The 25,861-nt window shown below is 44.5% G+C and overlaps 1 protein-coding gene across 1 annotated transcript in view; it reads right to left on the bottom strand.

Annotated features, from left to right (window-relative positions):
* The window catches only part of LOC146798442 (uncharacterized), a 549,773-nt gene that overhangs the window by 421,696 nt on the left and 102,216 nt on the right, over positions 1-25,861 (bottom strand). The window contains exon 2 of the mRNA XM_085625710.1: positions 1,646-1,717. Coding sequence (XP_085481836.1) covers positions 1,646-1,660 — 15 coding nt within the window. The 5' untranslated portion in view covers positions 1,661-1,717. The remainder of the gene's footprint in view (positions 1-1,645; positions 1,718-25,861) is intronic.

Genomic DNA, 25,861 nt, shown 5'->3' with positions numbered 1-25,861 from the left:
TCCAACTGTACTTCCAAGAGTACGCATGAAAGTTAGGGAATCTTACTGATCACATTAATCCTTTGGCATCAGATCTTCTACTACTATATATCATTTAAGAAATAACACATTGAAGTCACACTAGAAACAACCCCTCTCTTCTTATTGCTTGAATGTAGATTGTGGAATGAACACCACTTATCCTTAAGGGTTGCAGGTCTCTTGACCCTTACGGTTTACATGCCAATTTCTCCATTGCTTAACTAGACTTGTGGTACTTCTCGGTTCTGCCTCAGGCACTCTGATGATTAGAGATCAGGCCAGATCTTTTGAGTTCTTCTAAAGAGAAGTCATGATCCCGGATCTTAAATCACTAGATCTGGCACATGTTTTGTGTAACAGTTCCTGAGAGCAGAAAAATTAATCCTTGACCCGCAGCTTCTGATAATACAGCAAAACATCTTCAAGGGTTTATTGAACTCCTTCAAACCTTTATAAACTAAACTTAAAAGAAGATATGGAGTGTCATAGATGCTAGGAAGATAATGCAAGCTCCTTGCATATCTTCATTATATAGGATTTAATTCTCACATGGTGGAAGGAAATACTTACTAACATAAAGTTGATCATGAATATAGATTTCAAGCCGGCTTCTTCTGTGCCATTAGTGAATGAAGTTTAATCTGATGACGTCCCAGAAACGTTTTGCACTCTTCATGTTGCTAAAAGTTTGATTGCTAAACTAATCATCCTTCATTACTGGAAAATGTCAAAGAAGTTTTGTATAGATGATTTGCTTGCTGACTTGACCACGCAAGCGAATGTGAAGAAAGTCACCTATTGGCCGAGAAATGAGAACTGACCTTAACTTCCTTTTGGTCCATATATTTTGATATTCATGCTTAACCTTTTGTATTCTTAGTCATACCTTTGGTAATAAGTGTCTCTGTTATAAGTTATTATTGCTAAACCTAGTGTTTGACTTTAATTCAAAGTTTATATGCAAATTGATAGTCACGTTTTGGAGTTCTTATTTATTACTAGTTTTGTTTGCACTCATTGTTTGAGCATTTTGTTATATTTTATTTCTTCTTTTATAACTTGATCATAACTGATAAAAAACAAATAGAAGGCAAGGGACATCTGTGGAGCTCTGATGTGGTCATCATACAGACAGGTGGAGCAATCACTGGCGGCAAATATTTAAATCCCATTAACAAACTAAACAGTGAGTGGCCACGTTTGTAAGTCAGCCTTGATCACTCACTTCTTCCACTAAAACTGTATTTCCATTTCATTCCAAAGTATACTCAAGACTAATCCCAGAGTTCAGTCATATAAGTTGGCCCATCCATAAATGAGATCATCACAAAATGTGTAAGGAAATAACTTTCCCTCCATAGCAAATTCAACAATTGAAAGAGCAGGATAAAGAACCTCCTCTCAACTGTCACGATTGATCCCTCCCTGAAAAAGCTAATAACTGATTTGGTAAACTGGATGAGCTTTTTTTTCCAATGAGGATGATTGTTGGGTACGAACAAGTAGGAAGCCGTTTTATAATACCGATTGAGTCCGAGTTACCTAGAAAAATTGATTAGCATTGCCCATGTCTGACAATTAATTCCTTTACTCAATGTCTGTTCAAACAAATCTTGATTCTCACCTGACGATTAGACATCCTATTGCCAGGGTGTTCAATCTATAAATGGTCAGACTTAGCTACTTGCTGCTTGAGCTGCAAAATAACAGGTAAATATCAATTAGATCTATATGTTGTTACCCTCCACAAATACAACAAAAATAAGTAAGACAACAGTGACAAAAATAACAATGGTAATGAAGTTAAATGTTTCACAATGTGGAAAAAAAAGGAGGCAGTACCTTGGACAGCCCTGAACCTATGTTCAGATTCTATAGCATTAGACAGAATGAACAAAACCAGTCACATATTTATCTGCACAGCAAAGTCATGTGATAATACCTTGAGATTCTGGTGCCCCTTCTGCCTGATGAAACCCAAAAGTGCCTGTGACGACTTGATATTCAATAGAATCACACCTATGTCAGCAGTTTTCATCTGACAAAGCTGACGTGCCTATTATGGTTTAGCACACAGGGAAACCATGACCACATTTGCAACTGCCCCATTAGCAAAAGTGCCCCTGGAAGTTGATGCTAAATCCAGATCAAAACAACAGCCTAAGGGTACCTCGACCTCTGCTTGTAATCACTGATACTATCTGGGGAGGACCCTTCACTTTGTTTGGGTGGTGGCTTTATTATTGGGTCCGAAAAAGATTCACCCAACCCAATTGAAGTCCATGAAGCACAACCTTCTCTTCACCTGTTTAGCCTTCACAGCCAGAGGCACACAGTTTTGCACAAGACATCTAGACTGACAATGCGGCAGAATCAGCCAGGGTAGAGTCACTGTAAGCACTCCTTGTGGGTCTTACTGGATTGCACACAACCACGTGCCACACATTCCCCATCCCAACCAGCATAAGAAGGCCTTACCCACCACACACTAAAACAAAGGTATGGAGAACAGTGAACTTGGGACAATTCCTGTGCCACCAAGAACCTAGCCATAATTAACTTTGAGAGGAGCAGGCTGGGGACCCAGAAAGGTGTAAAGTGGTCAGTACCCAATGTTTTACCCCAGGAGGGCAATTGGCCCCAAATTGCACGGCCTGTATTTTTGCATACATATCTTGCCTTTGGATACTACCTCCCTTACACAGTGATTGTTTTATAGTAAATTATATTCCTGCCCTCTGGGTTTGTATGTACATCATTGCACTGTCTGGTGGAATTAAATTATGTTTTCCTCTTCCATAAAATAACTGACAGGACGATTATTTATTTACAACTATTATAAGTCTCATTGAGTTCTGAGTTTATGCCCCCCACCTGAGCCCAGAGTAAGCCTCGGACAGCTCAAATTTGCTACCCTTCGGGTCAGGGGGTGTGCTTGGGTTGGTGCTCAGTTTTGGAATCACCAATAAGGGACATCAGTGGTTAAAGGGTCACCCTGTTACAATCTGAAGCCAGTAACCCATCAACCCCAGGACTTGTGAGCTCTTCCACATAAAAGTATGCAAGATTGTATTCCAGTGTTACATATATTGTTATTTAAATGTCTCTATGCCGGTCTTTCTGCCCTCAACATTTGGCAAGTGTGCTGAAGAGTTCAGAACTTGTCTTAATTAGTGTTAGGTCACATCACCACTACTAAACCACCTGCTTTGAGACTCACCAGAGGGAACCCCCTGTGGAGGAACTGCCTTTTATCATCAGACCCTTCTGCGATGGGGACTCCAGCGAAATCCATAAATCAACATTGGAACATGAAAGAGTTCAATGTGGAGCTTTCGAGTTCATGTCTGCCATGTCCTACCTGATTGCTATTTGCCAAGATCCCGTGCTTTCATAATACTTTAGCTGGACAAGAGCTTTTGACCATATCATGAGGTACCTAAAAGACTGTAATGTTATGCTAGCTGTGGGAAGAGCATTACCAGCAGACTCTGGGTTTAAAAGATATGAGGTGAAGACTAGGAACAACATTATTACTACTATGAAAGTCCTCGATTTGAAGGTAGGACGATCTCTTGTGTAAACCACCTTGCCAGTCAGTGGAATGGAACACGTAGCTGGAACATGCCCTCAGAGGAAACCGTCAGGGAGTAAAAAGCCAGAGTTAGGACAAATCCACTAGAAATGTGCCCACAACTACTGCACACAAATACCACGAATAGTGCTAGAGGAATGGGCTAGTAATAGCAAAAAAGGAATAACAGGAGAAAGACAGCGTACTGCCAACCAGGAGTGTTGCCACACTCAGAGTGATGTTCCAGTAGGCTTAAACACTGGGCAATGATCAGGAAAAGGAACTAGAAACCACAAGAAGTAATTTGTTCATGTTAAACTGGGCTAATCCTAAAGGACATATGAGACAGTGGCCATGATAGATAGGGCTGAAGACTAGGCAGCCCCGTTCCATCATGTGGCTGTCGCTTACTGCTTCTTGGCCCTCTATCTCCTTAGAAGGAGTACAGAAGGCCCTAGGAACACCTGCATCCCTAGGTCTGCCCTGCCCCAACAATGCGCCACAGAGGGTGAGGAGACAACCTGCAACGGCAACTGTCTGCTGCCGGCGAGTGTCTCAGCAGTGAACAGCAAGTAACTGATAAAGGTGTGTGGAATTTGAGCAATTTGCTTTTCTGTATTTGTGAGAATTTACACATAGTTACGCAAAATGTAATTCTGACACTTTGAACTTTATAGTAGCCCCCAATGCTTACACGTATTTCATGCAAACAAATAGCAACAAAAAAACAAGTGCCGCAAACAATAGCTGCTTCCATTCTGGTCAATCTAATTTTTTCTGTGTGACAACCACACCACATGGATTAATTGTAGGAATTTTACATGATGCACAGGAGTAAAGCAAAATTCCTAAAAATACCCCAGCTTAATTTACATTTTCCCAGGGCCTAGAAACTACCTTTATACATGTGAAAATGTTCTTCGTCATCCAGGTCAGTAGCAGACACTACTTCTGTCCAGTACCTTTGAGAATGGAACTGCCTAAGAATCTATCTACTTCGGGGGTGTGGCTAAAGCACAGACTGTGATAGCTGCTCTTTGGGAGCAGCTCCGAGCCGTGACCGAAACAATACGTAAAATGATCCGCCCCTGCTCGGAACTTTTATTCAGCTGAAAGGGCGCACTGCAACGGGTGCGTAGGTAGCTTGCTTGTCGCACTCCTGCCTGCCTGCGTTCATCAGTGGAACTCGGAGGATGATCAGGTCAGAGTCCAGGGAGGCCTGTGCAAGCTGTAGCTGGTGCTGTGACTGGGCCGAAAGTGAGCAGCACCTGGTATTCTGACCGCGGCTGTGGAAGTGGGGCGAACAGCTCAGCCCCGGGTCGAGGGGGCCCCTGGGCTGATGGGTCCACTAGCGGTGATTGAAAAGAAGGAGGTCAGAAAGAGAGTTGCGCCTGAGGCCAGGGCTACTGAAGATTGCAGGTGAAGCAAGGCCAGGGATCGCAGCTTGAGGAGGATGCTAGGGACCTTGCTGATATTGCCGGTGGCACTGGGGAGTCCTCCTAGAGGGAGAACAGCACATAGCCCAACCGAGCGCCCTTGGAGATCGGGTAAGCGCAGCAGGGCAGCTACGCAGCCCGCGTCTGGGGAGACGAGTAGCAGTAAGAGGCCTGTTCCCCTGTGTCTAACATCCGTCTGGCCCCCCATGGCCTGGGGCTGACCAGACTATTGGGGGATTGCAGCGAGGTGCACTAGCAGTGCACGCTACTGGGCAGTAATAGAAGTGGCAGGCTACCCAGGATACCCCCAACAGAAGAAAGAAGGCCTTGAAAGCTAGGCACATCCAACAGGGGGGCAGGAGGAAAGGAAAGGTGCCTGCCATAATAAATGCGAACCAGTCTGACAGTTGTATGATTAAACCCATGTCTGCTGTATGATATCTATGCGTGGTGAGTTGCTGCATCATCCAGGATACCCTGGGACCTGGTGCTGGTGCCCACTGGAAGGTACCTGTGGGTCCTAGAAGTAACACAGTGATCCTGTGTGGTGGCACGTGAAGTCAAAATCTTGAAGAGGCAATAGGGGTGAAAGTGGACACTAGTTAAGGCCAGTTTGCCTGAGACAGCCAACCTCCCGTCATGAAGGGGGTATGGCAAAGCCTAAGAGCCAGGTGCCGGCACAATCAAACAAAATGGATAAGTATGCCATAGCTAAGTGTTCGATGGCTGGATCAGAACACCCACTGGACCAGGTAGAACCTCCTGAGGCTACCATCAGTGCCATTATGGAAGCCATCGCAGATTTGAAGGGCACAATTGAACAAAAATTAGATGCCGTTCCCACAGATGTGAATCTACATAGGGCTGACTTCCACAAAATCTCCGAAAAGGTCACCACAGCCGAAATCAATATCACACACAACAATCATCCAAATGGCTGGAGTAACAAGTGAACCATCTGACCAAGCAACACACTGCTATGGCAGTGAAGCTGGAGGACCAGGAGGGGCGAGCAGGAAGAAACAACATACAAATGGTGGGGGTCCCGGAGGGGAGCAGAGGGTCCCAGTGTCAATCTCTTCCTGGAGGACTTAATACTTACCCAATTTCTCCCTAAACGCTTGTTGAACTTCTTCACAATTGAGCAAGCACACAGGGCACATATCCCCAAACTGAGCTCCCCTTCGTACTATCATAGCCCGGATCTTGAACTATAGGGACAGAGAAACTATCCTGCAGGCGGCACTATCCCATGGGGTCCTTCGGTATGAAAACACAGTGGTATGCTTCTTGCCTGATTCCATGTTACAGGTTCAACACCAGCGCCAGAGTTTTGAGGATGTAAAGAGAGCTACACACCAGGGACTCAATTATATGATGTTTTTCTGCCACAACTCAGGGTAGTGGCTGATGGAAAAAGTGGCACTTTAATTCAACGGATGAAACCTGAGAATGGCTGGCGAGTCGTTCACAATCGATCACCTCATCATGCTCAGCAAGGTTGTGCTCTTGGCCGCACAGGAGAGGAGAGTTCGACCAGAAATGATCGTCAGGAGAAGGATGGGACACAGGACGCAGGGTGAATAATGGCATCAACGTCTGAGATGTATGGACGACATCTAAGACTATTGGTCCTGTGCCAGACATAGACGCTGAGTACCAGCTATATCCTTTCATGATTGATGCCTTGCACAGGAGAATATAGCCCCTTGAGAGGGGGAGGGGGGCAGGATACGAATTGCTCGAAGAGGGGAATCGCAGACTTTTTTGTAAACATTAGCGACTTTAGTTGTGTTTGAGGGCCAAGGGGTCGGGCTGGCTCACCCTGGAACGACCCAAGTTAGCACTGGGGCAACAGGCACCCTGCAAATTGGGGTGATGGTTGGTGTTAAACCCAGTGAGCAGGGGAGCAGGGAGGGGGGGAGTTACGAAACTGGGAATGCTACAGTCAAGCTGTATTTTATCTTACAGGTTTTGTTCAGCTCAGACGACGCAAAGGCACAGGAACAGATAGCCACACCAACTTTGGATGATGGCCCCCCCTCTTCCTATCCACCCATGAGACTATGGGGCACATGGAACTATTCTATAGGCTTCTATACAAAACTTACTCGAGATTAAGGAACCACATGATACACACTCACTAGGACCCCACGGAAGGGCTGTACTAAAAATTATGACATGGAACAACAATGGCTTAGGAAACAAAATTAAACATACAATAGTCCTACTATACAATAAAAGGCACACTCCTGACATGATCCTTACACATGAAACCCATTTGAAGGGCAATCAATACAAAGCACTGGACTGCTAAGGCTATGTGCTACTTGCTCTTGGGGGTTATACGAACGGCTCCCAGAGGGGTGGGTATATTATTCCGAGCTTCTACCCTGTTTATACATGGCACGACCCCCTGGGCAGATATGTTTCAGTGATGGGCGTATGGGAGGGAATGACGATGAATTTGTGCTTGGTTGATGTCCCCGCTAGGCTTTATGGCGACACGCTACCTTCATGGGGTACTTTATTGTTGGACCTACCAAGGGACACATTGGTGAGGGGGGGGAAATGAATCGGTCATGGACCCAGAGAAGGTCAGAGTCTTGAATTCCTGTAATGGGGTGGTTGCGGAACCTTTGAGGGACTTTGTGGAGGCAATTGGTTTGCTGGAATTGTGGCGAGACCACAACCCCACGCTGAAACAATATAAGTACTACTCCGCAGTACACTGTAGCTACTCCTGACTAGATGACATCCTCAAACATTACTCTCAGGCAAGTCTATTAAGTTCTGCGGCACACAGGGCGCACTGTATTTCAGACCACTCTCCAGTGGAGGTACTCCTGCTGGGCATCTAGGCCGCAAGGCACTCTCCTCTCTAGATTAGACTCCTGGCTCTTCAATTGCAACACTTTTAAGCAGAAGATCTGAGAACGGACATAACTATATTTTAAAGAGAACGGTTTCATCGGAGTGCTCTCTGTGCGAGGCCTATAAAACAGTCATATGTGGACATGCCCAAGCAATGATAGGGAGCAGGTGGAAGGAACAAAGAATGAAGTAGGACAATCTCAAACAGGTAATAGGTCATCTAGAGGCTGAGACTCTGGTTGATAGGACCCCCGCCTCTTCTATCCCCCCACCAAATAAGACTGAAGCGACTAGAAATGAGGGACTTGGCAGAAGGCATGGCCACGGCGCAGGCACTAGCAACGGAGAGAAGACTGTACGAACTAGGAGATAAGGCTAGTAAAATGATAGCATGGCTTAAGCAGAGGGTCCGGGGAAGAAACTGGGTCAGGGAAAAACAGGATCCAGATGGGACTGTGCACATAACTGAAGGGTTAATCGCGGGAGTATTTGCTGATTACTATGAACAGTTATACAGGCCCGTCTCAGTGCAATCTGCTGAGGATTGCGCTGAGCTCCTGCTAGACATCTCTCTCCCGTACCGTCAATAGACAATAGACCTGCATTAGATAAGGATTTAACCGTGGAAGAAATTGAGGGAGCCATCAGAGACCTATAGTTGAGTAAGGCTGCGGGCCCTAACAGTATCCCAGTAGAACTCTTTAAAGGGGTGACGGGCACAGTGGTGCAACATATGCTTAATATGTTCCAGACAGCCAGGGACAAGGGGTGCCTGCCCGAGTACCAACGCATAGCTACCATTGTGGGTATACCGAAGCAGTGCAAGCCCTCGCAAGTGTGTAGCTCTTATTGACCTATATCGTTGCTCAATCTGGAGGTGAAGGTGCTAGCTGAGGCCTGGCATCCAGACTCTGTGCACTAATCTACTTGGTGGTAAACTCAGATCAGTCTAGCTACATGCCTCATAGAAGCACCAGATTGAATCTCAGACACCTGTATGGGGTACATCATATGGTTCGTGAGACACAGGGAGAAGAGGCTTTGATACTTTCATTAGACGCACGTATGGCGTTTGATAGCCTGTAATGGCCACACATTTTCGTGGTGTTAGAAAGGATGGCCTTCGGCCCAGACTTCATGAGATGGGTCAGATTTCTATATCACGACCCGCTGGTGCGGGTTCGCGTCAATGGCACGGTATCTCGATCATTTACATTAAGAAGGGGGACGAGTCAGGGATGCCCGTTGTCCCCAATGATCTTCGCTCTGGCGATCCAGCCCTTGGTGTCATGGATTTGGCAGGATCCCCTAATATATGACATCAGGGGGACGGTAGACTGGGAGAAGTGCGTCTCGCTCTATGCCGATTATATATTACTCTTTGCCACCCAACCATAACACTCAGTGGCTAGGCTGCTTCACATGTTCTGGCTATTTGCTAGCTATTCAGGTTACCAGATCAAGTGGGTTAAGTCCCTTGTGCTTCCTTTATTGGGGAGCACCTCCGCCAGATTGGCTAGGGACATGTCCCTGATGGTGAAGATTAAGTTTAAGTACCTAGTATCCTTGTCTCTATAACACCTAATGATTTCATAGGAGGTAATCTCCCACAGATTGAGAGACTTAGAAGTGTGGTGTCACACTGAAACGGTCTCCCGCTCTCTGAGGGGTAGGGCGGTCTTGTTTAAAATGATGATCTTGCCTCATCTCATGTAAAGTCCCTTCTGAATTTTTCCAGAAAGTGGATGGGGAGCTTCATAAACTCCTCTGGGATCGGGAAGCTCTCGACTTGCTTTGTGTAAGTTACATAGAGGTATCTATAAGGGAGGTTTAGCAGTCCCAGACATTAGTAGGGATTACTGGGCAGCGCAGTTGACCACAATAAATGCTAGGGTGTATGCGGACAGGAAGGAATCAGCCTATCGTGTTGACTGCCAAGCGATGGGCGAGCGATGTTGCCTGGCAGCACTATCGCAGGAGGATGGTGCAGCAGCTGCCACCACACACCTAGATAGTTGTCAGAATATGGCATGAGGTCAATTGTTTTCTGCAATGTGAAGGCAAACACATGGAGAAAACCCTCCTCTGGGACAGCGACTTATTGAGAGAGGTGGGAAACCTGAAAGGATTCCGTAAATGGGAACTCCTTTGGATAGACATAGTGGGAGACATTTGGAGGAACCAGGCTATGATTACCTTTGAGGACTTGAAGGTTGAGTATAGCATGGCTGATACAGAGATATTTCACTATTTGCAACTGGGTCACACGTTACGGAGGCATATAATAGGGGGAGAACAGCTAATAGAGTAGACGCCCTCGGAGGAAAGGCTTTTACTGGATCCAATGGTGTCCAAGGCCACCTCGCTCACATATAGGAAGATCATGAATAACTCACCTGACCCCTTGGGGACACTGCGAGAGGCCTAGGAAACAGATATTGGACAGTTGGAAGACGATGACTAGGCTGAGGTGCTCCAAAGACCAAGAGGGATGGCCATTAGATCTCATCTGGTACAGTTGCGAATATTGCATAGGTCCTACTCTACTAGGCCTCTTATGGACGGTTGGGACAATGTGACACAGACAAATGTACTAGAGGCTGCGGGGTGGTGGATTCCCTTTTTTATATATTGTGAGACTGTCCAGCCATTTACACGTATTGGGGAGAGGTTACAAGGGTTATGTCTGAGGTCAAGGGCCTGGTGTTGCCACTGGCGGTGAGGTGGCACTTCCTGTATGTCACGGGAGAAGAGGCCAGGCCTAAATATCTCAAGGTGTGGCTCATGATGTCGGCGATGGTGACCAAGAGAAATATAGCTAGGGCCTGGGGGTAAACTGCCCGCTGAGAGTATCTGTTTAGAAAGAAAACTGGTGTAGTCAAGCTGAGAAAATCACATATCAAAGCCGAGGCTATCTGAAAAAGTGGGAAAGGGTGTTGGGTATGTGGGAGGCATATAGAGGGTATTAACAGGGTGCCTGGAAAAAACAGAGGCAAGATGTATGAGACCTATTCGTTCACCTGTAATGTATCATGGATAGAACTTCAATGTGTAGCTCATTGCTTGTACCCAACACAGGTGACCTGAGATAGTAGAATGAGCGAAGTGTTAGAGTGTCCATAACTGTGCCGAAGTCTGTACTGTTGAATATGTGTACTGCAACTGAGCAAATGTTGAATAAACATAATTTAAAAAAAGAATCTATCTACTTCAATAGCAACATGCACATACCGCGATTACTAGTTTCTTATCAAATTCATCATAAAGTAACTGAAGACGGATAAATAGGTCTCACTGAACAGGGGGTAAAGAGCTAGAAGGAACACCAGTTCTGAAATATGCTTTTTATGTGGAGGGACGAATGAATTTTTGAATTGCCAGAGCAATGTAAATTGGGAAACCCTGTTTTGTAATTAGACCCTCTCAATCTCAAGACCAAAAGGGATAGGAGTTGAAGATCTAGTCGCTACATTCTTTTTGAAACACTGCATGCTGATGTTCCCAAAAGTGTTGAAAATGATGCAGCGTTTTGAAGAACTGCAGTCAATTCTTTATAATCCAAACATGAACTGCTTTAGTTTGAACTTCCCTATGCCAGGGATACAACAATCTTGTTCAGTTGCATCCTTTCCCTTACCTCTAGTAACCATTGTTACTACCAAAGAGAAACAAGGATGAAGTGGTAAAACTCTGACCAGAGACTCTAACCTCAGCCATCACTGAAGGAGTATGGCACAATTCATATTCACAGGCAGAGACAGTGACAGACAGATAGAGGCAGAGAATGAGACAGACAGACAGAGACAGAGAGGCAGAGAGACAGAGAGGGAGAGGGAGACAGAGGGAGACCGAGGGAGAAAGAGAGAGGGAGATAGAGGGTGACAGAGGGAGAGAGAGGGAGGGAGACAGAGAGAGAGGGAGACAGAGAGAGGGAGGCAGAGGGAGGGAGGAAGAGGGAGACAGAGGGAAGGAGAGGGAGACAGACAGAGGGAGACAGAGAGAGAGGGAGACAGAAAGAGAGGGAGACAGAGGGAGGGAGGAAGAGGGAGACAGAGGGAAGGAGAGGGAGACAGACAGAGGGAGACAGAGAGAGAGGGAGACAGAAAGAGAGGGAGACAGAAAGAGAGGGAGAGAGAGAGAGATAGGGAGACAGAGGGAGACAGACAGAGGGAGACAGACAGAGGGAGACAGAATCCCCCTTGGGTGGTTTGGGCTCGCTCGCTACGCTCACTCGGCAGCAGGCGGACTTTGTGCATGGTTGAAAGGGTTGGCAGTGTATGAACCAGCCCTTTTTGTATTGTAAATCACTGGGGCATGTGTCAATGTGTGCATGATTATATCCTTGCTTCAGGCACAAACCTAACCTTACACCCAGTTTTGCCAGTCACTGTCTTTGTTAGAACAGATTCACATTTGCTTTAGTAACCTTCCTGATTTCTCAAATTTTCTTGAAAATGAACCATTTGCCCACTTTTATTTCAAAATTTTCTTCCGAACACCCCTTAGGTGGTTCGGGCTCGCTCGCTGCGCTCGCTCTCTACACTGCCTTACTGTGGCCCAAAATGATGCATCTCCAAAAAGTGTATCACCAACATGAAAAGTTTGGCAAGCTGTATACTAAGTATTGTAAGCAGCCTTGAGTTATTAGACAGCATCGTCTCAGAAGGACAATTTCTACTTTACATAGAAACTGTGTGTACCAGGTGCTAACTTATGTACATGTGCTTGTTTTGCTTCAGAAGATGGGCTATCTGTAAAGTTTTCACCACAGTATGAGGGCTGCAGGTAGTATGATTTTTTAGCACCATCAGACCTTGGTTATTTTACGTGAATAGTCACTCTTTGGGCAAGTTTTGCATAGAGTGTACAATTTGCTTAGAATATACTTTTAATTCTCTGTGGTGTACTTCTCATGAAACTTTCTCTGTCTGCAAACAGTGTGGTACAGACTACACTCCCTCCATAGAGAGAACACTGTTAACAGTACCTACTTTTCCACTCATATTCACTTCATTTCTCCATGTAGCTTTAGTGACTGTCAGGGGTTTGATAGCGGTAAAGACTGTCCACGGTAGGCCATTAGTTATGTAACAGAGCTGGAGTATCTGGAGGAACTTGGTTTTCCCTTAACAGTTGTTTACAGATTGAACACCATGTGCAGGATAGGCTACCCTCTCTTGGGTGGTTCATACTCAACATGAACTTGGCTACTCATGAAGTGTATGGTATAGGGTCAATGTTGCAAATAGCACAAGCTTGCTTAACGTATGGGGGTTATATGTGTGATAGCAGAAAAGACGCTTAATATTATTCTGAGCTATTTTACACTTACTTTGATAGCTCTAATAGTATACCCATTTAAAGAGCAATGTGTACAAAAGAAGCTTGGAAGATGTCATCAGTAATGTCATAGAACATGTCACAAGTGATGTCATATACGAGGTCATAAGCAGTGCAAGGCGAAGACGCAAGTTATAATTAACTCTGCTAACTATAACTGGAGAATTTCTGCATTTTTTTTCAGTTCAATTCGTTAATGTTGTCATTGAAAAATTCACCTAACTATAACACTACTTTCACCTTTGGGTTTTTTCTGTGAATTTCTAAGATTTTTTATTTAAATACAAACAGATCTTTTTATCACACCAAACTATACTGTTACTTTAACCTTTGGTTTTTTCAGTGAATTTGTAGGGTGTTTTTAACATAATGTAATATTTCATTATGATACGTAAATCCAACCCCTCGCCTGTGGCCAACCCCCAACATGCAGCCAACCCTACTCTGCCCACGGTGTGTGGGGTTGGCCACAAGACCTGGCCCTCTGATCATCCCCTATAAAGGCATCCAACCCTACTTTGCACAGGGCTTACGGTCATGCACGGTGGGGGTTGGCCACAGGACCTGCAGCCAACCTCCCACATGCATCTGAACCCATGCTGCACACGACCTATAGCCGTGGGGGGTTGGCCACAAGGCCTCGCCTGTTGCCAGGCTCTGTGCCCCCCCCAAAAGCAGCCAACCCCACACTATACAATGACTTCTCTGTGAATGACAGTTATTCATAGTAGGGTGTAAAGAGGTAGTGATCTCTGCACTAAGACCTTTGTCTAGGATGATGGCTGTGCTGAGTAGGGTGTGAGGAGGAACTGCACTCTCCACTGAGGACTGTTTGGGCTGAATGGTGTGCGTAGTAGGGTGTGTGGAGATACTGGTGTTTCCACTGAGACATACACAGAATAAACAGTCTGGGTATTTTCAATAAGGAGTAATTTAACAGTTGTTATTCTAGTGTAAAATAGATGAGCTGCAACAACCGTTAGACAGTAGCAGAGATAAATGATTAAAAGCACTAAGAAAGTAAATGGATGGTATAGCTCTACCGTCTTGCAATAATCATGAATACAAACAAGTATATAAAACACATGATAATAAAAAGGGCCTACAATGCCTCCCTAACTAGATGGGGAACATCCATTATAACGCATGCGTTATGTCGCATGCATTTACGTCGCAAGCGTTACAACGCAAGCGACGTCACGACGCGGACCACTACCCCGCGTACCATTACATCGCATGCGCATTTAATACGCATACGCTTTTTAAATCGTATGTGGTGTAATGGACGCGAGGCGGGCGGCACGGACGAGCACCGAGACAGAGGCGGAGGAGCACCGGGACAACGCGTGGAGAAAGAGGTAAGGGGGATTATGCTTAGAGTGTAGTGTTTAGGGTTTAGGGCAGTGTCTGGAGATTGTGCTTACAGTGCAGTGTTTAGTGTTTAGGGCAGTGTCTGGTGGTCGTACTGTAGGGCAGTGTGTTAGGCGTAGTGTATTAGAGTTTAGGGCTTAGGGCTAGGGTTTAGGGAAGTGTAGGCCACTTTTTTAGGCTTTAGGGTAGTGTGTGTTATGTAGGGCAGTGTGTTTAGGCGTACTGTCTTAGTGTTTAGGGCTTAGGGTTTAGGGAAGTGTAGGCTACTTTTTTAGGCTTTAGGGTAGTGTGTGTTATGTAGGGGGTATTCGGGAAACAAATCGCGATTTTAAAGCATGTGGGTGTTTGTGTGCGTTGTGAATGTATTTTGCATGCACTTTGATACGCAAGCAAAGTAATGGTTTGCGTGGTGAAAGCGTGCGTTGTGAATGGCCATGCGATGTAAAGACGCCGATGCAAAGGTATGCGATCTTATCGCTTGCGATGTAGCATCATACATCCTAACTAGATGTACCTAAAGGTACCTAGCATCTGTGTACGTGGTAAGCCAAGAATCCCTCCAGGGTTTAGTCATCCCCATTACCTGAAGCGAGAGACTGTGGGACCCCGTCCTGGCCTCGAGTTGGACACCCCACGAGAGATGTTTAGACCACTGCTAGCTGGAGTGCCTGCATGCAGGAACCTCAGCGTCTCTGGTCAGGGTGACGGCTGGGAAGTCTCGGTCTCCTCTATCTATCTTAGCAAGATGCGATGTATATATACCCATAGGTCTCCCCAGGGGTCCTACCTTGTTTTATTTAATGTGTCGTACTAAGGATGACGTCGGGCCTGAACTTCATACAGAGATATTATACAGGCGATGGTAGTCCTGCTGTGCTTTTAAGAAATCTCATGCATAATGTATGAGATTCGAACTAGGGAAAAACAGAGTTCTGAATGCAGTGTCGTATCTAGGTAAAAGGTCATTCCCTGTAAACTGTTATAAGGGAAATGTAGGGAGGAATATAGGTGAAAGGTTGCATTGTTACCTGCACCTATATTAGGGTACTAAATGGAATATAGCACCCACTCCTCTTCCGACTGGACGACATATGTAAATTATCAACGTACTGTGGCTGACAAGATATATGTACGCACAAAGCTATACAACAACATTTGTGTTGCTAAAATGTTTAACATTTCAAAAAAATTCTAAAATCTTTCAAAAATTTAAAAAAAGTGTTATTCAAGCCATAGCACTAAAGTGTCCATAGGTATAGTCCGAACCACTAAAAGCATTAGAAAGCCATGTATGCCCAAAAATATAAGGAAATGTCAATTTTGTTTTTGAGATTCAAATTTTAGCTTTTTGAAAAAGGCCAAATTTCCTCCGACACACGACGAGCCAAATGAGTCAAATGTTTATGTGTCCTGCCTGGTAGACGCAACATTTTCGTTGCCTGCTTCCGCAGTTGACAGTCCCTGTAACACCTCGCTGATTATGTCAATTGAGCACAGATGTTGTTCCGTACTGTCCACAGCTGATACTGGGGCAGCATGTGCACCATCCAAAACCTGGGTGCCAGAGGAGGAGCCGGTGTCCATACCAACAGGAGCAGATACTACTTGTGGTGGCTCAAGGAATGCCCCCATCAACATTGGAATACGCGGAGGACATTGCAGAACATGGGCCGTTATCAGGTCCAGTAAAGCGTCAATGTCCAGCTGCGCACATGATGGGAGTGTCAAACAGAGGTCTAACACGCATTCTTCTCTGCAAAACAGGTATTGGAGGACAGGTAAGATGCAGTCCATTGAGACTGGTCGAAATGACAAGAACTAAGACGCACTTGGTTCCCTTAGGCGAGGCATGCCTACATGTTGTACCATGCGGTCACAGTATTTACGCTTCAGGAGTGTTTTTTCCTTCTTCTTGGTGACTGGGACGTCTGTTGCGTAACAAAAATAACAATCAGGATACCTGATATTAGAAACAGGATCAGTGGAAGTCCTCCAAAGTGCTTCAGAACACGGAATGAATTAAGTTTGATATAACTCCAAGTACCGTCTGAAAGGTGCCTAGAAGTCCAGAACCTATGGTCTTAAATAGGTGGACAATGCCTGTCGTATCGGACATGTTAAAGATACAATTTATCATTTCTGCGAAATGAAAGGAGCAATTTGTACGTATGAGCACCTGTATCTCTGCAGAAGACCTTGCTATTTGGAGAACAAAGATCTCTTGAGCGGAGGTTAAAAGAACGGACTTCTGTAGAAGCATGGCTTTCATCCTGCTTGGAGCATCAAACCGTATTAAAGATACATTCAGTGAAGACCATAACAGCGCCTCCCTTAATGTGTGTGTTGGGGGAAACAATACTTGCATACAACAAGTAACCCTGGAACTCACGGTGACCAGATATGGAATGCCCGGAAGCATCCCAAAGCAACCGGGATCGTTCAGCATCAAGTAACTCCCATTAGAAAGTAGCCTGAATACTGGTGTGATCACTGCAGCTGGGGCACCCCTCAAGTGACAGGACGAGTTTGCTACTGAATTATTACAAGCTCCATGCAGCATTATATCTTGACAAATGAGTGATCCACTTAAAGTGTTCTCACAGTTTGCAGAGCTTAGAAACACTTCTCTATCCCCACTCCGGCATCAAAATCTGTATGCTAATTCCCATAATTCCTTGATGTATTCCCTACCAATTTCTTCATATCTGCTTGCCTCCTTTCGTTCAAGGCAATACTGAAATTGAAAAGTGGTGACCGGTAGATTTATGTGTTCATGGATTAACCATTCTGTGGACGGTGATTCTTCCACTGTAAAGGCTAATCTATCCAGTTTTTCGATACGCAGCATTGTCTATTTTGCTCCCCTTTGTGCCATTTCTATCTGTGTATCCGTTAGATTGTATGCGGAGAACAGAGACACACAGTTGCCAAAATGCCAAGGCAAAGATTGCAGCGTCCAGCTTAACAACATAATAAAACGTAACTGTGACTGTCCGTGCTGTAATATGGACAAATCTTGTTCTAATATGTCTATCGCAGAAGATACAATGTTGCCTAAGGAATATATCCTGGAGGTCAGTGTAGTTAACCAATTGTCTACCACTGCTAGAGATTTCTCTAGGTTTATACGGTTTCTCCCACGTAATCTCTCCGTCGCCTCTTGTTGTGATATATTTTTCAGAATTCATTGTAGACAGCATAATAGAAATGTTTTTGACGTGGCTTTCTGGGACCTAGTAACAAATTCCGGAGGTCCACATCCTTTGATAGTAAGGATAAATGCTGTTTCACCTCTGTAAGTGTTGAGCTTTTTAGCCAATCAAGGCACAACTTTCCAACACTATAGGATGTCACTACCCCTGGATGTTCTCTCTGTACATAATGTGGATCTGGCCTGTGGATACTAAACCCTTCGGTTCTACCCATGAATTGCTCCTGAATCTATTTCTGTCTGTGGGCCAAATCAACCATTTCTTCCAATCAGGTTCTGATCTGTTGTATTGTATGACGTCATCTACTGTAATCTCTTCCTGTGATGTTATGTTTCCCCCGGTGTGTGATGGTGTGGGCATCTGAGGCGTGTTCAAGTCTTTGTTCTTGGCTAGTCCAAGGCAAGACATCTGTTGCACTGTTTCGTTCAAAAACATGATTTGTTGAGGAATGAGGCAAGCTCTAAATAGCGCTTCTGTTCCCTGTAACTGCCATTCTCTAGTACCCCAAATGGATTTGAAGTCTATAGTGTCTTTCAATAAGTCGTAACCTTGTTGAGATAACTGGGCAATAAAGGAAGCAGAGTAAATCTGTTTGGTGTTTAACATATTTTTCTGTGCTGGTGCAACCTTATAATAATAGGAGGCTGGGTCAGACATGTTTAACCCTGAAAAATATGGAAACTTTTGTGCAAATATTTTTGAACTGCCTTTCGGCGGTGTTGGGCAATGTTCCCACTGATGGTATGTGAACACATTTCTAGGATTAGCAGATTTGTGCAGAAAGTGATGACCATAATGTTGATAGCAATACATTATTTCAAAATTCAATGTGCTTTCCAATGTTCCACTATTAGAAAATGCAGCAGATTTTTCGAAATCAGACAACATGTTATTTACAGTTTCATAAACCCAATCATCAGAAAATGTACTTGAAGTAATGATATAACTCAATGATATTTTAAATAAATTAGGAATTTTTAAAAGTTCGTTCGGACCAAATATATCGAAATCAACCTTGTCCCAAACTATACCGTCAGGTATAGGAACTGCTGTTATGTTCACTGATGACAAGTCTCTTTGTTCTTGATGAGATGAATGGTGTCGAAGGTAAGTTTCATTAATGAGCATGCTAAAAACTATTACTAAGCCTAACCATAAAAAGAAGACAAGTATCCCGGTAATTACCCATAGTTCTACCCAAGGCGATACCAGGTAAGTCTTTTTAAGAAGGTTCAGCAAGTCTTTAACTTGCTACTTGGGTGATTGTTTGGCTGGCAGATATCTGTGTTTGGTGTGGTTTGATTAGGTCGAATGAGACTAATCTTTTCTTGTTTTTTCCGGCAAGAGGCGGCAGAAGTACAGTTCTTGTTTCTTCAGGTTCACTTGGATCCAAAGAAAATGTATCAGTCTATGAAGTAGCAAGATGCAGTTCGATCAATTTTTGGTATTTCCGCAGGATTTGAGGAAACCGTAGCTTGCTCTTGTTGAGGCATGTTGATGTAGATATCTGTGTTTGGTCGAATAGAAATTTGTCTTTAATTTTGATTTTGAATTTGAACTTCAGGTTCAAGAGAAACAAGTTCCATAGCATCATTGCATAGTCCATCATTCCTTGCAGGGGACTCTTCGAACGTGATGAGTCTTTCTATTTGAACTTCTACTCAGTATCGGCCACATAGTGTGGTTTGATTAGGTCGAATGAGACTAATCTTTTCTTGTTTTTTCCGGCAAGAGGTGGCAGAAGTACAGTTCTTGTTTCTTCAATTGCTAGGACCGGTACAGGCTTTCTGTATGAAGGCCCAAATTATGTTTTGTCCGCTATCTTCTCTCTGACCAGATCCCTGACTTTTGGGATCCAGACAGGTCTTGCCGTGACTGACTTGACTTCCCCAGTGGCGGTCGTTTTCAATTGGACATTACTTTGTAGTGCACAGGTTTAATTTAGAGCCTGTAAAACAGCCAAATGATTATGGATGTCAAAAGGCTTTTCATAACCCAGTGTGCCTCATAATCGAGATCAGGTACCCACATTCTCGTCCCAAATAGGACCTCATATGGAGTGACGCCCCCAGAGAACTTCTTGGCATGTTATTCAATGCTCGCTGAACTCCATACAAATGCTTTACCAAACTATCTCCCGTGCCTAATACTCTAGCTGTTAAAGATTGCTTTAAGTCCCGTTTTTTCTCCCCACCAACAAATTTCCCTCAGGATGGTAGAGAGAGGAGTACTGCAGTGCTACTCCCAATCCTCTCATGGCTTCCTTGTAAGCCCGAGAGCTAAACATGGGCCTAGGTCAGAATGTAATGTGCCAATTCCCTATAAAGATTAGCAAATCTTTTATAACAGAGCGAGTGTCAGCCGAGTGTTGGGGCCACACCCATAGAAATCTCGAGCAGGAATCCACTCCAACCATGATATATCTGTAAGCCCCATCTCTCTGTAATGGGCCTCAGTGGTCGAAGTAAGCACACGCTAGTGGTTTGTCTGAAATCAACAAAGGTGTCTGTGCTGGACGTGTTATCGTGGAGGCTTTCATCTGCTGGCAGATGTCGCATTTCAAGACAAAGTCTTTAGTCTGCTTTGTTTACCCTGGCCACCAATAGCGTTGTTTCAATAAGGAAACAGTTGCCGTAACTCCTGCATGTGCAGAACCAATACCCTTGTGTGCTGCTAGAATTAAACCTAACCTACGATCCATGTTGGGAATCACTCTATCCCCCACTCCAGGAATCTAAGCAAATGGAACATTATTGGCATCTAGCTTCAAGGAGTACTTGAGTGGAAAATGTTTTTGTAGTGCTGTTTTATTGTGTGAAGTAATAATTGCAACCATAATCTCACGGTTTATTCTCGTTTTTGAACAAGTGATTGCAGCTATGGAAGCCATTCGTTCAACCCCCTTTGTGGCCTCATCAGCAAATGAATTCACTTCAATGTGAACGCCATCACGTTGATGACTCAGTGTGTGTATCAAGTCAGCCCGTGGTAGTTCACTTTTCAACTCTACTACCTGTTCCCAAAGTGTTTTATGCTTAATCGTGCCACATTTTGCATCTTTGAACCCGTTCTGACCCCAGTGGTGCAAATACTCATTATATGACTGTACACAGTGTGAGAAAGTGCCCTCTTTCTGCATGGTTGCCCCCCCCCCTTTATGCTGAATTGCTGATGTAGTTTGACTGAGTGTGCCCTTGGCTCCTGCTAATCAGGTACCCAGGGCCTATGTTTGTTCCCTAAAACTGCATTGAAGCCTAAACCCAATTGGCATCTCTGGCCACAAGTCAGCCCCTGGTAAATGGTACCACGGGTACCCAGGGCACTGTGACCAGAGAAGGCCTCTAAGGGCTGCAGCACTTACTGAGCCACCATTAGGGGTCCTGTACCACTGCACTCACACACTGCCTTTGCAGGCTGCGTGTTTTGGTGCAGAACAAAGTGAAGAGTCAACATGGCACACATCTCTCTGTGCCATGTCTACAACCCACTGCCCTGGCATAGGTCAGTTACCCCTCTAGTTGGGTGCACTGTACCAGTGGTGAGGGTACAGGTGCATGAGCCCTGTACCCCTACCGTGTCTAAGTCCATTCTTATACATTGTAAGTGAAGTGCTGCCATTAGGAGTATACGGTGCTGGGAGATTGTCATTACGAACTCCACAGCACCATAAAGGCTACACTGAAAACAGAGAAGTTTGGTATCAAACTTCTCAGCACATTAAACCCACACTGATGCCAGTGTGGGATTTAATGAAAAATGCACACAGAGGGCATCTTAGAGATGCCCCCTGAAAACTAACATACCACTAGTGTCTAGGCTGAGTGGCTGCTTGCAGCTGCCACCACCAGACATATTTCTGGACACCTGGGTTGTGAGCGTGCTGCTCTCTAGGGCCTGAAACAGTGCACATCCTGGGATGAGGTGCCAAGCCTCCTCCCCCAGGATGGGCAGGGTTCACGAAGGGGAAGCTTCAAAGGCTTGCCGCCTTTGTAAGCTTCCCCAGGCCACTTGCTGCTCTCAGCAACTGGTCCCCACTGGTTCTGACACCCACTTTGGGCAGGAAAACAAGTGAGGAAGAGAGGTGTACCCACCTCTGCCAGCTCCACCCCTCAGATGGGGGAGGCGAGGTGAAGCACAACTCTCAGTCCACGCCATCTTGCAAATGGAGGGACTGAGCCAACCAGGGAGGCTCATTCCCCCCTCCCACTGGAGGGTGGCATAAGGGGTATACCCACCCCAGGGAAGGGACCCATTGGTCTCTGCCTTTTACCTACCTGCAATGCCTCTAAATCTAGTATTTAGGGGCACCCCTGAACCTTGCTTCCTCAGACAAGAAGAAACTACAAGAAGAAGAAGAAGTACAAACAGCCGTGCAGCAGCTAACAAGAGGAAGACGCCCACTAACTTGGCCCCAGCCCTACCGGCCTGTCTCCCCCTCGAACCTGCTCCTGCAAATTCCCAGTGTGTTCTGCAGCCAGCAACCTCGAAAACCCCGGAGGACCTGCCTGCCTTCATCCCCAAAGACCTTGTCTCCTGTGAACACCAGATTTGTTCATCTGCAATCTCAGGTCTTGGCCGGAAACCATGAATCAGCACCCCTCTGTACCCGCCGTCCACGGCCCGAGCTAGAGTGGGCAAACACCACGAGGAGGTCACCACAGTGATTCTTACCCGAGATCCGGCGACCCCTGACCTGCCTCAAGCCTCCAGCTGACGCCTGCAGTCTAAACCCAAAAGACATTTGTCCCCAAGCCTGCATTGAAAACAACAGGGCGTCCGATGTCGAAACAGCACCCTGCACCTGGTCACCCTAGTGCGGCTGAGGGTGTAACTAGAGTGCATCCTTGACCCTGGGGGATCCCGAGTCTGCCCACAGACCCTCAACTCCCACTACCAAGTACTTACCTCAAAACCGATAACACTATTTTTCCCCGTAGGATAACATTGACTGTTTTTCTGTGAAAAGTTTCTAAGTGTGGAGTTTGAGAAACTAAAGAAATTCTTTAAACTACTTTACTGACCTGTTTTCAGGAAATGTCCCAGAGTAGTATCTAGGCATACTACTCTGTGCAAGCCTAGTAATCTCAAACGTTATTTACCTGCTATTTTACTGAAAAGCATATTCAAGTCTATGTACTGCATTTACTAAGTATTGCATTTCTCTCAATCAATACTGTAAATCAAATCAAAGTGCATATACATTATCATCCAAACTGTATTTCAATTGCATTACTACTGTAAAGTACTTATTGCTTACCTGTGCCAGGCTTGCTTGGTTCTAGAAAATAAAATAACTAAAAGAATATTTGTATACAAAAACAATTGGTCTGAAGTTCAGTCTTTGAGTGTGTGAATTCATTTGCTGACTGAGTGTGTACAACAATTGCTTAACTCTGTCCTCTGATACTGTCTTACTGCTCGACCACACTACCACAAATAGAGAGTAAGGTTCTATCTAACTTTACCTCTGCCTATCTTTGGGGTTCCACTGGACTCTGTGCACACTATACCTCACTTTGGTATAGTATATACAGAGCCAGCTTCCTACACACAGTAAAAGGAATCACACACAATTAGTGTGGGGAATTCACCATCCGTATTTATCAGTGCCTGTAACAAGACTTTTAACTCTGCCAGCTGTGCCGTGCAGTCTCCTAGAGATTGAGTTTTCGTACAATTCAGATGGAACTTTCCATCCTGCATGCAACCTTTAACGATAGCACATGCGGTGCTGTATTGCTGCTTACTTCCTATGGCCGGCTGAGCAGATCCGTCAGTATAAATTATATAATTCATACTGATCCAGAGGCATTATTTCATTTGGTAGGGGATATTCCTGTTCGTATTGCAGAAATGCTTGTGTCTTTAGATTTGGGTCGTACCTATACTCCACATCTGTTGCAGTGAGAGAGTTAGCCCATGATATCCATCTTGGATGTAAGGCTTTAGCGTTAGAAACGCTCACCTTTGTTGAAGCCTCCAAGGCTGGAACTGGAGTCACGACAATTATTCGTTTCCCTTGAGCCAGTGCTCTCTCTCTCACTACAGCAGTCTGTACCGCTGTTAGATTTTTTTCTGTTGATGCAAACTGCATCTCAGCTTTTGTGTACAAATTCGATTTGTATGCTATTGGTACTGTTTCACCTTCATAATATGTTAGGTAAGTGTACCCTGATTGACCCGCAACTGTTCGGATCACCAGGTTGCATAAGTTTATGCGGGTCTGTAAGGTTTGGAAGCTATCATATCAGCTTGCAGGGAACGAAGAGTATTTTTGTGTTCCTGAGTCCATTGTCTAACTGAAAAGTCAGGTCTTATTAAATTGTAGAAAAGTTTTACTCTTTCTGCATAATCCCAAATGTATGATCTGCCGAAGTTCAAGAATCCCAGGATCGATTGTACGTTTTTTGAATAATTTTGGAGGTTGGAGCAGCGCACACTTTTCTAAAAAGTTGGTTGCTAGGCTTTTTCCTTCACTTGAAAAAGGACATTGAGGTGGCCTATTTTCGATTTTTTAAAGTTGGATTTGTAACCCTCTGAGGCAGATTCCAAAATAATGGCATTCACTCTGTTCAAGTGTTCCTCTAGGTCATCGTCCGTTAGATAAATATCATCCACGATGTTCTATGCTGTGCTGCTGCATTGGTGTTTTTCGAATTAAACACCGTGAAGGAGTGTGTGTATATATTTTTAGGATGTTCAGGTTTTTATCAGCAATAACAAGATTTAGTCCAAATCGCATTGTAAAATTACAGCCAGCAACACAATACTCCACGCCTCCGGTTTTCACCCCAGACACCTCAAAGACAGCATTCCATATGGAGAAATTCTCTGACTACGCAGAAACTGTAATCAGGAAAGTGACCTAGTTGAATGCCAGAATGAGGCCAAACAGAGGTTTATTGATAGAGTCTCCTCGATTAACACTATCTCACAATCAATCGATCAATAGAGCTAACAAAGAAACTAGAGAAACTATCTTATTCAAATAAAAGTTAAACACCCACAGAAAACGAGATTGTGAATTTAAGCAGATAAGGGACAAGACCAACATCAGGCTAATCACCACATTTAACAGACAAGAAAAGCAAATTAGTTCCATCCTAAACAAACAATGGCTGATAGTGTTAACTGACCCTAGATTAGGACCAATACTCCCAAAAAAAGTCCATCTCTTGCCATCAAGCATCTTCAATGAGTAGTGCCCTGGTCAAAAGCAGTCCAGAAGGAATACCAACCAGCAATTGGCTTTCCTCTAGGAAGGTTTTTTCAAATGTAATTCATGCAGGGCATGTAGCTTTGGAGTGAACACATCATAATGCTGCACACCTTTCAATGCAAGACCAGTAAAGCTCGAGAGGCTGTGCACCTGCAAAACAGATTTTGCGGTGTACATTCTTGAATGCACATGCAGACTGCGATATGTGCGAAGCACTAAGCTACAGGTACATGTGAGAATCTTACAACACTTGAGGGCTATAATGAACTCAGATCCCTCGTATCCTGTAGCTCGTCATTTCACGCAGTTCCACAGTAATAACCTGAATTGGTTGAAACACTATGTTAGAGAAGCTATCCGTAAGCTAAGGAGAGGAGGAAACAGGGAAAATGTGTCTCGTCAATCAAAAACCCAGTGTATCCTAGACTCAGATACCAAATTCCCTAATGGGCTTAACATTAAGATTTTCATAAATTCCTTTACCTTTAATGGTTTCCCTTATTGAATCTTATATACTGATATTAACCTGTACATATTTTGAGATGAACTAAATGCAAAGTAATTAATTATTTGCACGGCTGGATAACTTCTCTAATATTTATAGTTTTTATGAACTTTCTAGCACCTAGAACTTTTTGTCATTTGGATATTGATGACCTAAAACAGCAATTGTTTTGTACATAAAATAGAGGATATGTCCTCTGATGATAACATAATTTTGGGCAAACCACTGTGCACTATTTACAAAAACAAGTTGGCAGGATAGATCTATTGGATAGGTTCACTTAGAAGACCAATATACAATCAGATGGAG

Source organism: Triturus cristatus, chromosome 9 (genome assembly GCF_964204655.1).
Source record: "Triturus cristatus chromosome 9, aTriCri1.1, whole genome shotgun sequence".
Lineage (NCBI taxonomy): Eukaryota > Metazoa > Chordata > Amphibia > Caudata > Salamandridae > Triturus > Triturus cristatus.
Note: the sequence above shows the minus strand (reverse complement) of the source record. Positions and strands in the feature narration are given on the sequence as shown.